This window comes from Poromitra crassiceps (assembly GCF_964638095.1).
Source record: "Poromitra crassiceps genome assembly, chromosome: 6".
In the NCBI taxonomy this organism is placed as follows: domain Eukaryota; kingdom Metazoa; phylum Chordata; class Actinopteri; order Beryciformes; family Melamphaidae; genus Poromitra; species Poromitra crassiceps.
This window is the reverse complement of record NC_139627.1, coordinates 42,124,715-42,136,732: the sequence shown is the minus strand read 5'-3', so window position 1 is coordinate 42,136,732 and position 12,018 is coordinate 42,124,715. Positions and strand designations below refer to the sequence as shown.

Sequence of the window (12,018 nt, the reverse complement as noted above, 5' to 3'; positions counted from 1 at the left end):
ATTATTTTGTTACTGCGATATATATTGCGATATGAAAAAATACAGGAATTTTCTAACCTGACGCTCACCAAATGACTTGAATAGCTCATCAAGCCTTGCCCCTTTAATAATAATAATAATAATAATAATAATGATTGGATTTATATAGCACCTTTCCAAGTGCTCAAAGCGCTTCACAGAATCATTATTCGTTCACACCATTCGTACCAGTGGTTCGAAAGCGTGGCAGCCACACATCGGCGCTCAACGGCCCCTCCGACCACCATCATTCATGTCTACATTCATACCAATCATACGAGGCAAGGAGGGTTAAGTGTCTTGCCCAAGGACACAACGACAGCAGGTGGGAGGGAGCGGGGATCGAGCCGCCAACCCTTGCGTCATTGGCCGACCCGCTCTACCTCCTGAGCTAAAGCCGCCCCTACCTTTAAGAAGGTAGTGGGTAACCTGTGTGGTAGCAAGTGTTGCTAGCTGCAGTCAGAGGGATTGGGAGGATGTTAGTGTGCTAAGTGTATCAACCAGCAAAAAAAAGTGATAGAATGACGTGTTTGAGTGAATTATTATTACCTGACATTGCACGTCGTCGTCCTGTGATGTGATTATTGTGCATGCGCACATTGCGATGACGATGCTGAAACGATATTATTGTGCAGCCCTAGATCCAAGTCCTACTGACCTCATGGTGACGCTATAAAAGCCCTCTTTATGTTTTAGTCCATAACTTCCTATAAAGTCCTAGAATCAAAATTCTAAAATGACGCCTTGTGACACACTTGTTGCTAATTCTGTCTGAAGGAGCTTTCTTTCTTTCTTTCTTTCTTTCTTTCTTTCTTTCTTTCTTTCTTTCTTTCTTTCTTTCTTTCTTTCTTTCTTTCTCTCTCTCTCTGAAGTCTTCCAATTATTGCAGCCATTTTCCATCACCAGTTTATTCTGTCAAAATCTGAGTAAATGTTTCACTATGGAGCTACTTGTGTCTTACTTGCCTGGGTGTGCGTCTCTCCAATACAGTCCTGACACTGACAAACAAAACAAAACAAAACAAAACACCTAAGAAAACACATACTGATGTTCACTCTGTAATGAGATGCATTTCCATCACCTGACGGCTTTCACACTTGTTTTGCACTACTGTACACAGCGGTACATGTAGACAGGCAGGCACAAAAATATGTATCTCCTAGAAAAAAGCTTCCTCTGGTGGTCTGTTCTCATTTTATACCTGGTGTGTGGTGTTGTTGCTGTTGTTGTTTTGCCACTGCACAAGGAAATTACTGCGGGGGGAGAAATGCACCTATTAAATGTCAAGTAGACTAATGTATAGCCTGACAGCTTCCTGTAGAATCACTGGATGTCTGTGGTTTGAGATGATGAGAAGATCACAAACATCTCCTTTCATTATGAGGCAATTAGGTAGGCTAAATTCATTCTTTGTAACCCTGTGAAATTTTTGGTACTAAAGAAACGGTGAAGTTAGCATCCAAATTTACTTTACATAATTTCAATTTACATATTTTAAGTGAAACTAGTCCATATCCATACCCCGGGGATGCGTGGGCCACAACCCCGCACAGACTTGCCAAAAATGCTAATAAACAGCTTAAATTTTGGAAAATGTAAAAAATAAAATCAGCTTCAGTCTCTGGCTGCCTATGCCAATGCTCAATACCCATGTGCAGTTTCAGATTGATTGGACAACACGTTGGGGAGAAAAATGTGTGCAGACAGATGGACAGAGTTTTCCTTATTTTATGTGGTGGTGTATGTGTGGTGTTATGTGGGGGTGTATGTGTTTGAAGACGAGTTTTCCATTTTCTCACATTTAAGCTGTTTATGAGCATTTTTCTGCTCCCTGCATTTACCACATTTATTTTGAAGATTATGACCAGACACAACATCTGTTCGTTTGCATGGCTTTTATTTTGAAATGGGCCCACCGGATGTTCTGCATGTTGCTGTGTCCGTGGCTTGACCGTGGAGCATAAAACCGAGAGCAATAAAGAGAGTCAGATTAGCTGATAGGAGAGCTTGTGGCTACAGTCCACACACACACACACACACACACACACACACACACACACACACACACACACACACACACACACACACACACACACACACACACCTTGCTCTCTCTGCATCTGTGTGTTTGCCCTTCACACCTTCCTCCTCCCTTCTGCAAGTAGCCCTGCCCCACAGCCAAATTCCACCAAGGTGAACTCCGCACAGAAAAATGCTCATAAATGGCTTAAATGTGGGGGAAATGGAGAAGAATGGTGGCGGCTTTAGCTCAGGAGGTAGAGCGGGTCGTCCAATGACGCAAGGGTTGGCGGCTCGATCCCCGCTCCCTCCCAGCTGCCGTCGTTGTGTCCTTGGGCAAGACACTTAACCCCAAATTGCTCCCGATGGTGTGTAGGCACCCTGCGTGGCAGCCTGCCGCCATCGGTGTATGAATGGGTGAATGTAGACTACCTACTGATTGTAAAGCGCTTTGGATAAAAGCGCTATATAAATGCAGGCCATTTACCATTTAAGTCAGCTTCGTCAGTCCCTGCCTATGCCGATACTCAATGGCCATGTGCAGTTTCAGATTGATTGGCCAACCTGTTGAGGAGAAAATTAATTCAGACGGACCCCAGGACAGTTTCCCTCATTCTGTAGGATGTATCATAAGTGAGCAGCCAAAATGTTGAAAAAGACATTGGGTACTTCAGATTGTGGGTGCTTTTGGGTTTGATTTGTGGTCTTTCCATTGGCAGGCAAGCAGCACAGAAGTAGCTCTATAGTGAAGCAAAATAGGGTCCAGACTCCAGGGTGAAATTGGCTGGATTTATGCTTTAAATATATATATTTCTATCTTTATATCCGTCTGTCTGTATCTGTCTGTCTGCTTGCTTCTCTGCACCTATACACACAGAAGCATGCATGAAAGGATTCTTCAGTAGAACTAGAAAGCAAGATAAACTTGCAAAGATCCATAGCCTTAAGACTCCAGGCAAACGTCTTGATGTGTTTCTCTTTAGATGGTCTCCATACAGTATATACAGTGCAAAGAGGATGAGGCTGCTGAAGCTACAGAGTGGGAGGAAAGCTAGATGTAGAGGTCGGTCCAGCTCTGGAGTTAGTGCTGGCCGCTGCTCAGGCTTCAGCCAGAGCTCTGCGGATCCTTCCAGAGGTCCGGATTATCTGGTGCGAGGCAGCCAAACGGGCTCTCACCTGACCAGCTAAAGCTGCTTATCTGGGGTTCCCGCTGTAGCGCTGGGGGCCCTTCATAATGGCTGGATTAGCCCCTAGACCACAGCGGGGCGGTGACACCCCAAAAGCCGGCTCGCCCAACCAGGAAGAGCAGCACTTTGGTTTGAGGAGAAGATACAGCGGAGTGCAGGGAGAGAGAGAGGGATGGGGAACAATGTTGACAAGAAAGGCACAAACTCATGTAGCCTCTTTAGACACAACAATGGGCCTTATTCACAAAACGTGTGTACGATCAGATTAGTACTTCAGTACTTACAAACGTTTCCACAAACATTTAGGATTTTCGGCATTTGTTTTTCTTACCTGAATTTGTTCTTTGGTTCGATCAAAATCTACGTGTGTATGGAAAAATGCATTGAATAGTTTCTACTTAGAATGCCTTATTCTTTAAGCAAAATCTAGGAAAGCAGTTACAGACCTCATATTAACAACAAAATGTGTTTCCATTTGTAAGCATGGTGATAATAACAATATTATTAAAAGTTATAGGCCGATATGAACAAATTCATCCTCAATTATTCAGTTGTAAACATAAGTGATTATAGTGATGAATTATTATATTATTACATTACATATTATTACATTATTTATTGATCAATAAAGTTCTATCTTACCTTACCACAGGAGAGACAGTCTGCGCATCAAAGAAGCACCATCTCCAAACGCATTTCCCTATTTAAATCACAAACAATAACACACCATAAACATCCAATTAATTTGTGACGCCAACCTAAACCTCCTACATATGCTTTCCAGCTGTCCAGGAGAGAGCCACGACTCGCTGGTGCTGCAGAACAGCACGGTGGTCGTGTGTCTTGAGCAGGTGCTGCTGCTAGAGACTCACAGCGCACATTGGACTGAATGGAGGTTAACCAGTCTCAAGACTAACTAGTTTGTCTCTAGGTGATGGAGGTTATGCGTTGACCACACTGCTAAAGCCACGACTGATAAACCTTCAGAGCCCTCAGCAGCCAGCAGGTCGCATGCGCACTCCCTCCAGCACAGAGCGAGCGCAGCATACTGAGCTGGAAGGCTGTAGGAGGTGCTTGGGTACCGCAGGAAGAAAGGCCCTGTCAATAGCTACAGTCAAAACCAACAGTATTATTTATATAGTCTAAAGTCTGAGCTTACCATCAGATGCTGCTTGAATCAAACCAGTGTTCAACAAACTGCTTCTTTTTCATTGAATTCAAGTTGTGTGTTTCTGATGTTGCAGTATTGACAGCATCACTCCCCCTGAGTTGCTGTCACTCCACCGCTTACACTTTTAAAAAGTATAGCCTATATTTATAGCCTCTCTCTCTCTCTCTCTCTCTCTCTCTCCCCTCTCTCACTCCTGACAACAACACATTTCAGAATTTGATGTTTTCTTCTTGGGCCTGTTTGCCATTCTCCACCTCTCCAGTAATGTTTTCCATTTGCGCATAACCCTTCAGACAGCAGGTCTTTTATGGAGTCACCAGGGCGTCTAAACAGCATCAACAGGCTCAAGCATCCGATCCTATTCGCCCTTTTCACCTCAACCATTCTGTGTCTAAAAGGCAGGAAGTAACACAGGTGCAAGCAAAACATTAACGAGCGCCCCAGCACTGGAACACCAAAAGGGATTGAAAGTTGGAAACGCTCATTATGTTTTGCTTGCACCTGTGTTTCGTCCTGCCTTTTAGACACAAAATGGCTGTTGGTGAAAAAGGCCCATTGTGGAACAAGTGGCATTCATCATCAGATACACCTGAAATACACAAAATTCGAGACTCTGTGTGTGCATGCTTCATGAATTCTACGTTGGTTTTGCATAGACAAGTTTCTTAAGACTAAAGTAAGAACAATTTATGAAAAGATTTGTGAATGAAGCCCATTGATTTTGTGTAAAGTCAAGTGTGAGGAGACAGAAAGAGTTATTCTACTAGTGTGTGTGTGTGCACGCATGTGTCGGAGTTGGTGGTAGAGGACATGGAGAAGCAAACTGTGCTCCCTCCACACCCCAGCAGTCTTTTCCTGGAGCCTCTGGGCCAGGCTGTGGTCCTGATTGAGTGTGGAAGAGACACTCTCCCCTCATCAGCAGTCTGTGACAGACAAGGATGCACAGTTTGACTGCAGACAACCCTGCCCTCCAGCACAAGTCCTCGTTTCTGTCCACCAAATGTGCCTTGTTGCATCATGAGCCGTTGTGCTTCAACAGCGGTTAGGGTATGTTTGTGTGGCTCAAACGTTTAGAAGGATCCTTTGGCTTTTCCCCCCATTATCTGAGCTCAAATCACTCTGGTGTTTCAGTGGGAATCCATTGTATTTGGAGGGATAGAGAGGCAAAGTGACCGCCTACTTCCTGCTTCAGCACTGTACCAGAGATTTTCATCCGCCATTTATTTTCCCATCCACATTTCGTAAAATGCGTATAAAAATAGTTTTACTGGTTCAAACCATACGGTACAGATATATTTAGAAACAGGAGAGATCGCTGGGACCAAAACGTAAAAAAATGCGGGTTTAAAGAAAATATTTGTTCGATGTTTAAATGTTCTATGGTCTCTCCCGATTATAGCGTACAACTATTTTATAAGCATTTTACGAAATGTCTATGGGAAAATAAACGGCGGATGAAAATCTCTGGTACAGTGCTGAAGCAGGAAGTGACGTTCCACTTTGCCTCTCTATAATAGGACAAAGAGATTGTTAACTTGTGTTTTGAACACGTGAAATCAAATAGTAAAATGGAGTGGAAAACTGAACGGGAAAGGGAACAGACTCACTAGGATCTGGATGTGTCTTTTCTCTCTGTACTGTATAGCTTTGTCATGATGCTTAAACTGACCAGTGCATCTGTGTTAGCTGTTTAACCACTAGATACAAATGAGTGCTTTTGGATTCTTTAGCTTGTATTATCAGCGCTCCATTATCTATGCAAAGCATTAGGACCTGATTAGATCCTGCAGCTGCCTTCTCTGTGTCTGTGCTCTAATGAGATGATTACTTCAGCTCTCTGGAGAAGAGCCAGCACTTCCTGCTGTAAAATACTCCATCTTAGTCAGACTGTGCCAGATCACTGTCACCCTCTGTGTAGTTCTTTCATTAAAACACACCTTATTTTCCTCAAATAAAATGCATGGTTTGTTTTGAAAATGTATTTCTGTGTCGGCGGTTAAAGTTATTATTAGAGTGTTTTTGCTCCTGGCTCTACAAAAAGCATGGTGGCTCTTGGCTTGTGTGTTTTTTCACTATATTCTGAAAGTATGCAGCATCCATCAGAAGACAACAGGCTTATGTGTGCAATGTGACCCTTGACAGCATCACAGGTGGTGGCTCCAGGTCAGATGATGGCGCCAAGAAGAAAGAAGATGTTCTGAACATCTTTTCTGTGGCTTCAGGCCATCTGTACGAGCGCTTCCTGAGGTGGGTCACTTTCAGTTCACACACACACGCACACACGCTCACTTTCTGTTTTAGCCCTGTTCCTTTGAGACTCACCCTCACTTTTTCTATCTGTCTCTCTGCTCCAGAATAATGATGCTGTCCGTACTTCGGCATACCAAAACGCCTGTCAAGTTCTGGTTCCTCAAGAATTACCTCTCCCCCTCCTTCAAGGTACCTGCCTCGCTTCGCGACTCAAACTTTCTGCCTACCTGCCTGATCGCACAAACTTTATCCCAGGGAGGCATAGATTTATGTGTACTGAGCAAAGAAAGGATCTGTGGGTTGCTTCAGTCTTTGTGATGGTTTGTGTTTTATTCCCTGTTTTCCTATAGGGGTGAATCTATACGCAACTATTTCTGTGACTCGTCTTAAATCACAAAAATGGCCCCAGGTGTTTCTTAGATGTATAGTTGTTGGGTCAAACCAAAACTGTAAAAAAAAAGACTTGCTGCTGCTTTGGGTATTTTACCTCTGGTGTGTTGTTTTTGGTGTTGTTAGGAGACCATCCCTCACATGGCAGACTCCTACGGCTTCCAGTATGAACTAGTGCAGTACAAGTGGCCCCGCTGGCTGCACCAGCAGACTGAGAAGCAGCGCATCATCTGGGGCTACAAGATCCTATTCCTGGATGTCCTCTTCCCCTTGGCTGTGGACAAGATCATCTTTGTAGATGCTGACCAGGTAATTGTCCAGCTGTAGCTGTTAGGGCAGTGATCTGTCCACTGATCAGTCCCAGCTGTAGCTGTTAGGGCAGTGATCTGTCCACTGATCAGTCCCAGCAACAGAGTGAAGATCTCAGGTGAGGACTGAAGAGGTACTTCATCGTATCCTTCCTCCTCCTTCATCGCAGATAGTGCGGGCTGATCTGAAGGAGCTGAGGGATTTGAACCTGGAGGGCGCCCCTTACGGCTACACCCCGTTTTGCGATAGCCGCAGAGAAATGGACGGCTACCGCTTCTGGAGGAGCGGCTACTGGGCCTCTCATCTGGGACACAGGAAGTACCACATCAGGTACACACCTACACCTATACTTCAATGTGAAATGACTTAACAGCAGCACAAACTATTATGCCTGCCCAATAAGGACTTCTGACATTTTACCTGTACAAGCACAAACAGCTATTGTACATGGAGGACTTTTTTTTTGTTACAAAATATACATTATGTATAATAACAGTATAATCCTTTTCCTTCTACCTTTCACTGTTACTGTAGTTATTGTGTGTGTGTGGAAAATGAAGGTAAGCCCCTTTTTCTCTCAAGGATAGTTGGCAGAATAAATCCATATATTTCAAAATATTAGCATTCAAAACATTCTGCTTCTGACAGCCAGTGATTCCTTTTAGGCTATTCACGCTGTTTATTCAGCCGGAGGCACTCATGACTTCGTCTCTCTACTTCACATAGCAGAATAAAGGAGAGAGACAACACTGCTTAGGTGGTAGATACTGTACCCACATTGCACACAAATCATGAAAAGAGATCTTTCCCTGTCGCCTGTAAGTCATTACCCGTTTCTGGCTTGGATTCAGAGAATTATCTAGACTAGAGGAATTATTCATTACTCTATGGCGGGACCTGCTGTTTTAAGCCCCACGCACTGTGGGGGCTCCTCCTGACAGAGGAAGAAGAAAAATATGGAGACTTATTGTATTTTTATCTCGCCCCTATTTTTATATATGATATTGTCTATAAGCAGGGTACAAATTAAAGTGGGAAAGGACTAAGTGCCAAACAGAAAGTGCAGGGCTCCTTGCTGGGCGTGTGGCACTGAGTTCTGGCTCCTTCGATGGGGCTTAACAAGCTGGCAGCTAGCAGCTCTGCTGAGCAGAGGAAGCTACCCGGCTAGCAGAGCTTTCCACTGCAGCAGTGGCTGAGCGGGAGGGAAAACATGGCCATCAGGAAGCTACACTGATTTGATTGGAAGCCAGTGTGCTGCCTGGCTCCACGGGGCAGGACAGAAGCAGCAAGGAGGGGGAGATGATCCGCCCCATGGAGCTCGTAAGGCAACGGATACCCTCTGGCATGACTCACACCTGATAATTGATGTAAAGTTTCTATACTGCACCTTTGGGTGTATTATAATGCCACACTACATACAAATATAATATGAAAGTGCCTGTGGGGCATTTATCTCTGGTAAGTCACTCTAGCAGGAGCGTTCCTGTGGATTCTCCACTTCAGGAAGTGGTTTCAGCATTTTCTCACACCTGCTCTCTCGCTCTCCTTGTGCCGCCCTTCTCTTCTCTCTCTGTCACTTCTCCCATTCTCCTACCAGTGCTTTATATGTAGTCGATTTAAAGAAGTTCCGTAAGATTGCAGCTGGCGACAGGTTACGTGGCCAGTACCAAGCCTTGAGCCAAGACCCCAACAGTCTGTCTAACCTGGACCAGGTAACTCAAAGATCATTTCATGGTCTCATGCAGTTATTTCTACTGGCATCTATAGTTGTTGGCTAATGTCTCAAGATTAGAATGTGCCCTTAAATTAAAACACTTTTTGTTCTGTGATCTTTCTAGGACCTTCCTAACAACATGATCCACCAGGTGGCCATCAAGTCTCTGCCCCAGGAGTGGATGTGGTGTGAGACGTGGTGCGACGACTCCTCCAAAGCCACAGCCAAGACCATAGACCTGGTGAGGCCCACACAACCTACATCTGACTCTGAGGTACCACATGCTAACGAGACCATAGACCTGGTGAGGTCCACCCACCCTAGATCTGACTCTGAGACACCACATGCTAACGAGACCATAGACCTGGTGAGGTCCACACAACCTACATCTCACTCTGAGATACCACATGCTAACAAGACCATAGACCTGGTGAGGTCCACCCAGCCTAGATCTGTCTCTGAGGCACCACCTGCTAACGAGACCATAGACCTGGTGAGGCCCACACAACCTGCATCTGACTCTGAGGCACCACATGCTAACGAGACCATAGACCTGGTGAGGCCCACACAACCTACATCTGACTCTGAGGCACCACATGCTAACAAGAGCATAGACCTGGTGAGGCCCACACAACCTGCATCTGACTCTGAGGCACCACATGCTAACGAGCAGGAGGAGGCTAAATGACATACCAGGAAAAATCTACAGCATCTTAGCTAAATTGCACATGTAACAAATGTATTCTTCTAGTATTTCGCTCACGCAGTCAAAGCCAGAAGAAGGCCATTTATATTCTCACTGTGAATCGCTCTTTCGCTCAGGTTGAAACGTCGGGCTGATAAGGGGAATCGTTTTTGTCGATGACCACCTCTAGTGCAGCTCTGATGGTTACAGTAGTGAAGTGCAGCAGCTACAGCACTCAAACTGAAACCAAAGTATTATTCCCACCAGCCACTGATGTCCATGAGTCACTCAGCATGAACTGGGGAGCAATCCTGCAATCCTGCACTATCTTCAACTAATTGAGAGAATTATTGGACCGGCTCCACTGGACTGGAATAAGAACAATTTCCTCATAGTGGCGTGGGACACCGCTCGGCAAATCAGACACACGAGACACAGGCTAATGTCCTTTTAACAGAAGAGGAAATCAAATCAGGTTGAAATCTCTGCGCCCCACACACACACACACTCGCACACACACGGCACGCACACACGCACGCACACACACACACACACACACACACACACACGCACACACACACACACACACACAGAGTGCTGGGCGTGAAGATGCGGCTTGCTGGGAGGACATTGGTAGCATGAGTGATGTCTTTTGTCTGCTTCTCTGCTACAGTGCAATAACCCAAAGACCAAGGAGCCCAAGCTAACGGCAGCGGCGAGGATCGTGCCTGAGTGGGTGGAGTATGACAGCGAGATCAAACGGTTACTGACACACATCCAGGAAGACGCAGCAACACAAACACAGACTCCAGCGCCCTCACAACAAAAACAAGGTGAACAAAAAGATGTATTTTCTGCATCTATGTCTGCCCATTTCTATAGGACAGAGAAGTCAAACTAGCTGTCACTGCATCTTATTATTGTATAACAGACCTTTTTCTTGGCCAAATTGGTGTGCCATGCATGCACTGTCCCTGACCACCGCATTCATTTTCCCAAAACAATTCTCCCCCTCTGCTCTCACTCCAGACAACCAGCGCGATGAACTTTAACGTCTGCCAGCACCATGCTGAAGAGCACCCAGTCCTCCTGTGAAGCTTGAAGATTATGTACATTTCCAACAAATCCTAGCCATGGAGTGTTACGTCTGGATGGAACTCGGGAAAAATGAATAGAAATATTTTTCAAAACATACCTTTTTCTACGGTCAATACAACAGTGTCTTACAAAGTCAATCTGTTAACCGCCAACTGTTAACTCGCGGTATACTGTCAACACTACAGTCAGACCTTGAAATATGAAGTCAACACAGGGAGACTTTAACGGATGATACTGGTGCTAAGTATTAGATGTGTTTGAAGACATATGGCATAGATTGCACTGATACTGTATAAGAATCGACTTCATAAGGCGCACATCCCTAAGAATCTAATCATGACGTTTTAAACTTGATTATAGTGGTTTGCACGGTTATTTTGTCACAATCTAAAACTCACTTTCACAAAGCTTATGCATTACTGTATGTATTCTTAATTGTCATTGTTAATGACTCAAAATCAATGGCCATGCCTTTAAATGCCCACACCAAAGTTATTGATGGATTTTGGGTTATTTACCCCCTACAGTAACTGTGAGGTTCATTTCACTACCTGCTGCAAAGTTGTTATAGAAACAGTAGCTAACACCATACATGATATACAGACAGATGTCATCTGTATCCTCCTTGCCAAGTCATGTGATATAATGTGATATAATAATATTATAATGCTTTCGAGGCAGATCAGGATAACCTTCATTATCGCCAAGTCATGAATCGATCCTCATTTGCACACTGTCATGGCTATAGGTAAAATATAGGATTTTAAGTTATTACAGTATGTTTACAACTTCTGTATATACAGCGTTTGTCGTGTTACATTTTAGATTGAATTTTTCAATACCTTAAATTACAGAATAAAACTATTTTTGTCTCAGGAAGAGAAAAGGTGTTGCTGCTCGACTGAAACCCACAGTACTTTTGTTTCTGTCTTAACAGTCTCTCACTCTGTTGTGTCAAATGGAAATGTTTACATTGTTGTAATTGTCATTTCAGGTGTGAAAAATTAAATCTATCGTTGTTACAAAACCCAGCCATTACAAAAGCGGTTTCTGGATTTGTTTTGTTCCAAGTGTGGTTGTGCGATAATTCATTTGTTCCACACCATGGGCATGGTACAACGGGCTTACTATTTCTATTTTTCTTGTGAGATAGAAGACAGTGCAGCTTTACTTGCTT

General features: G+C 44.2%; 1 protein-coding gene across 1 annotated transcript in view; it reads left to right on the top strand.

Moving 5' to 3' along the window:
• Nucleotides 1-11,787, top strand: part of uggt2 (UDP-glucose glycoprotein glucosyltransferase 2) — a 45,069-nt gene extending 33,282 nt beyond the window's left edge. The window contains exons 35-42 of the mRNA XM_083638540.1: nucleotides 6,538-6,642; nucleotides 6,750-6,834; nucleotides 7,162-7,344; nucleotides 7,514-7,674; nucleotides 8,942-9,056; nucleotides 9,183-9,299; nucleotides 10,417-10,576; nucleotides 10,773-11,787. Coding sequence (XP_083494666.1) covers nucleotides 6,538-6,642; nucleotides 6,750-6,834; nucleotides 7,162-7,344; nucleotides 7,514-7,674; nucleotides 8,942-9,056; nucleotides 9,183-9,299; nucleotides 10,417-10,576; nucleotides 10,773-10,795 — 949 coding nt within the window. The 3' untranslated portion in view covers nucleotides 10,796-11,787. The remainder of the gene's footprint in view (nucleotides 1-6,537; nucleotides 6,643-6,749; nucleotides 6,835-7,161; nucleotides 7,345-7,513; nucleotides 7,675-8,941; nucleotides 9,057-9,182; nucleotides 9,300-10,416; nucleotides 10,577-10,772) is intronic.
• Nucleotides 11,788-12,018: the final 231 nt, after the last annotated feature.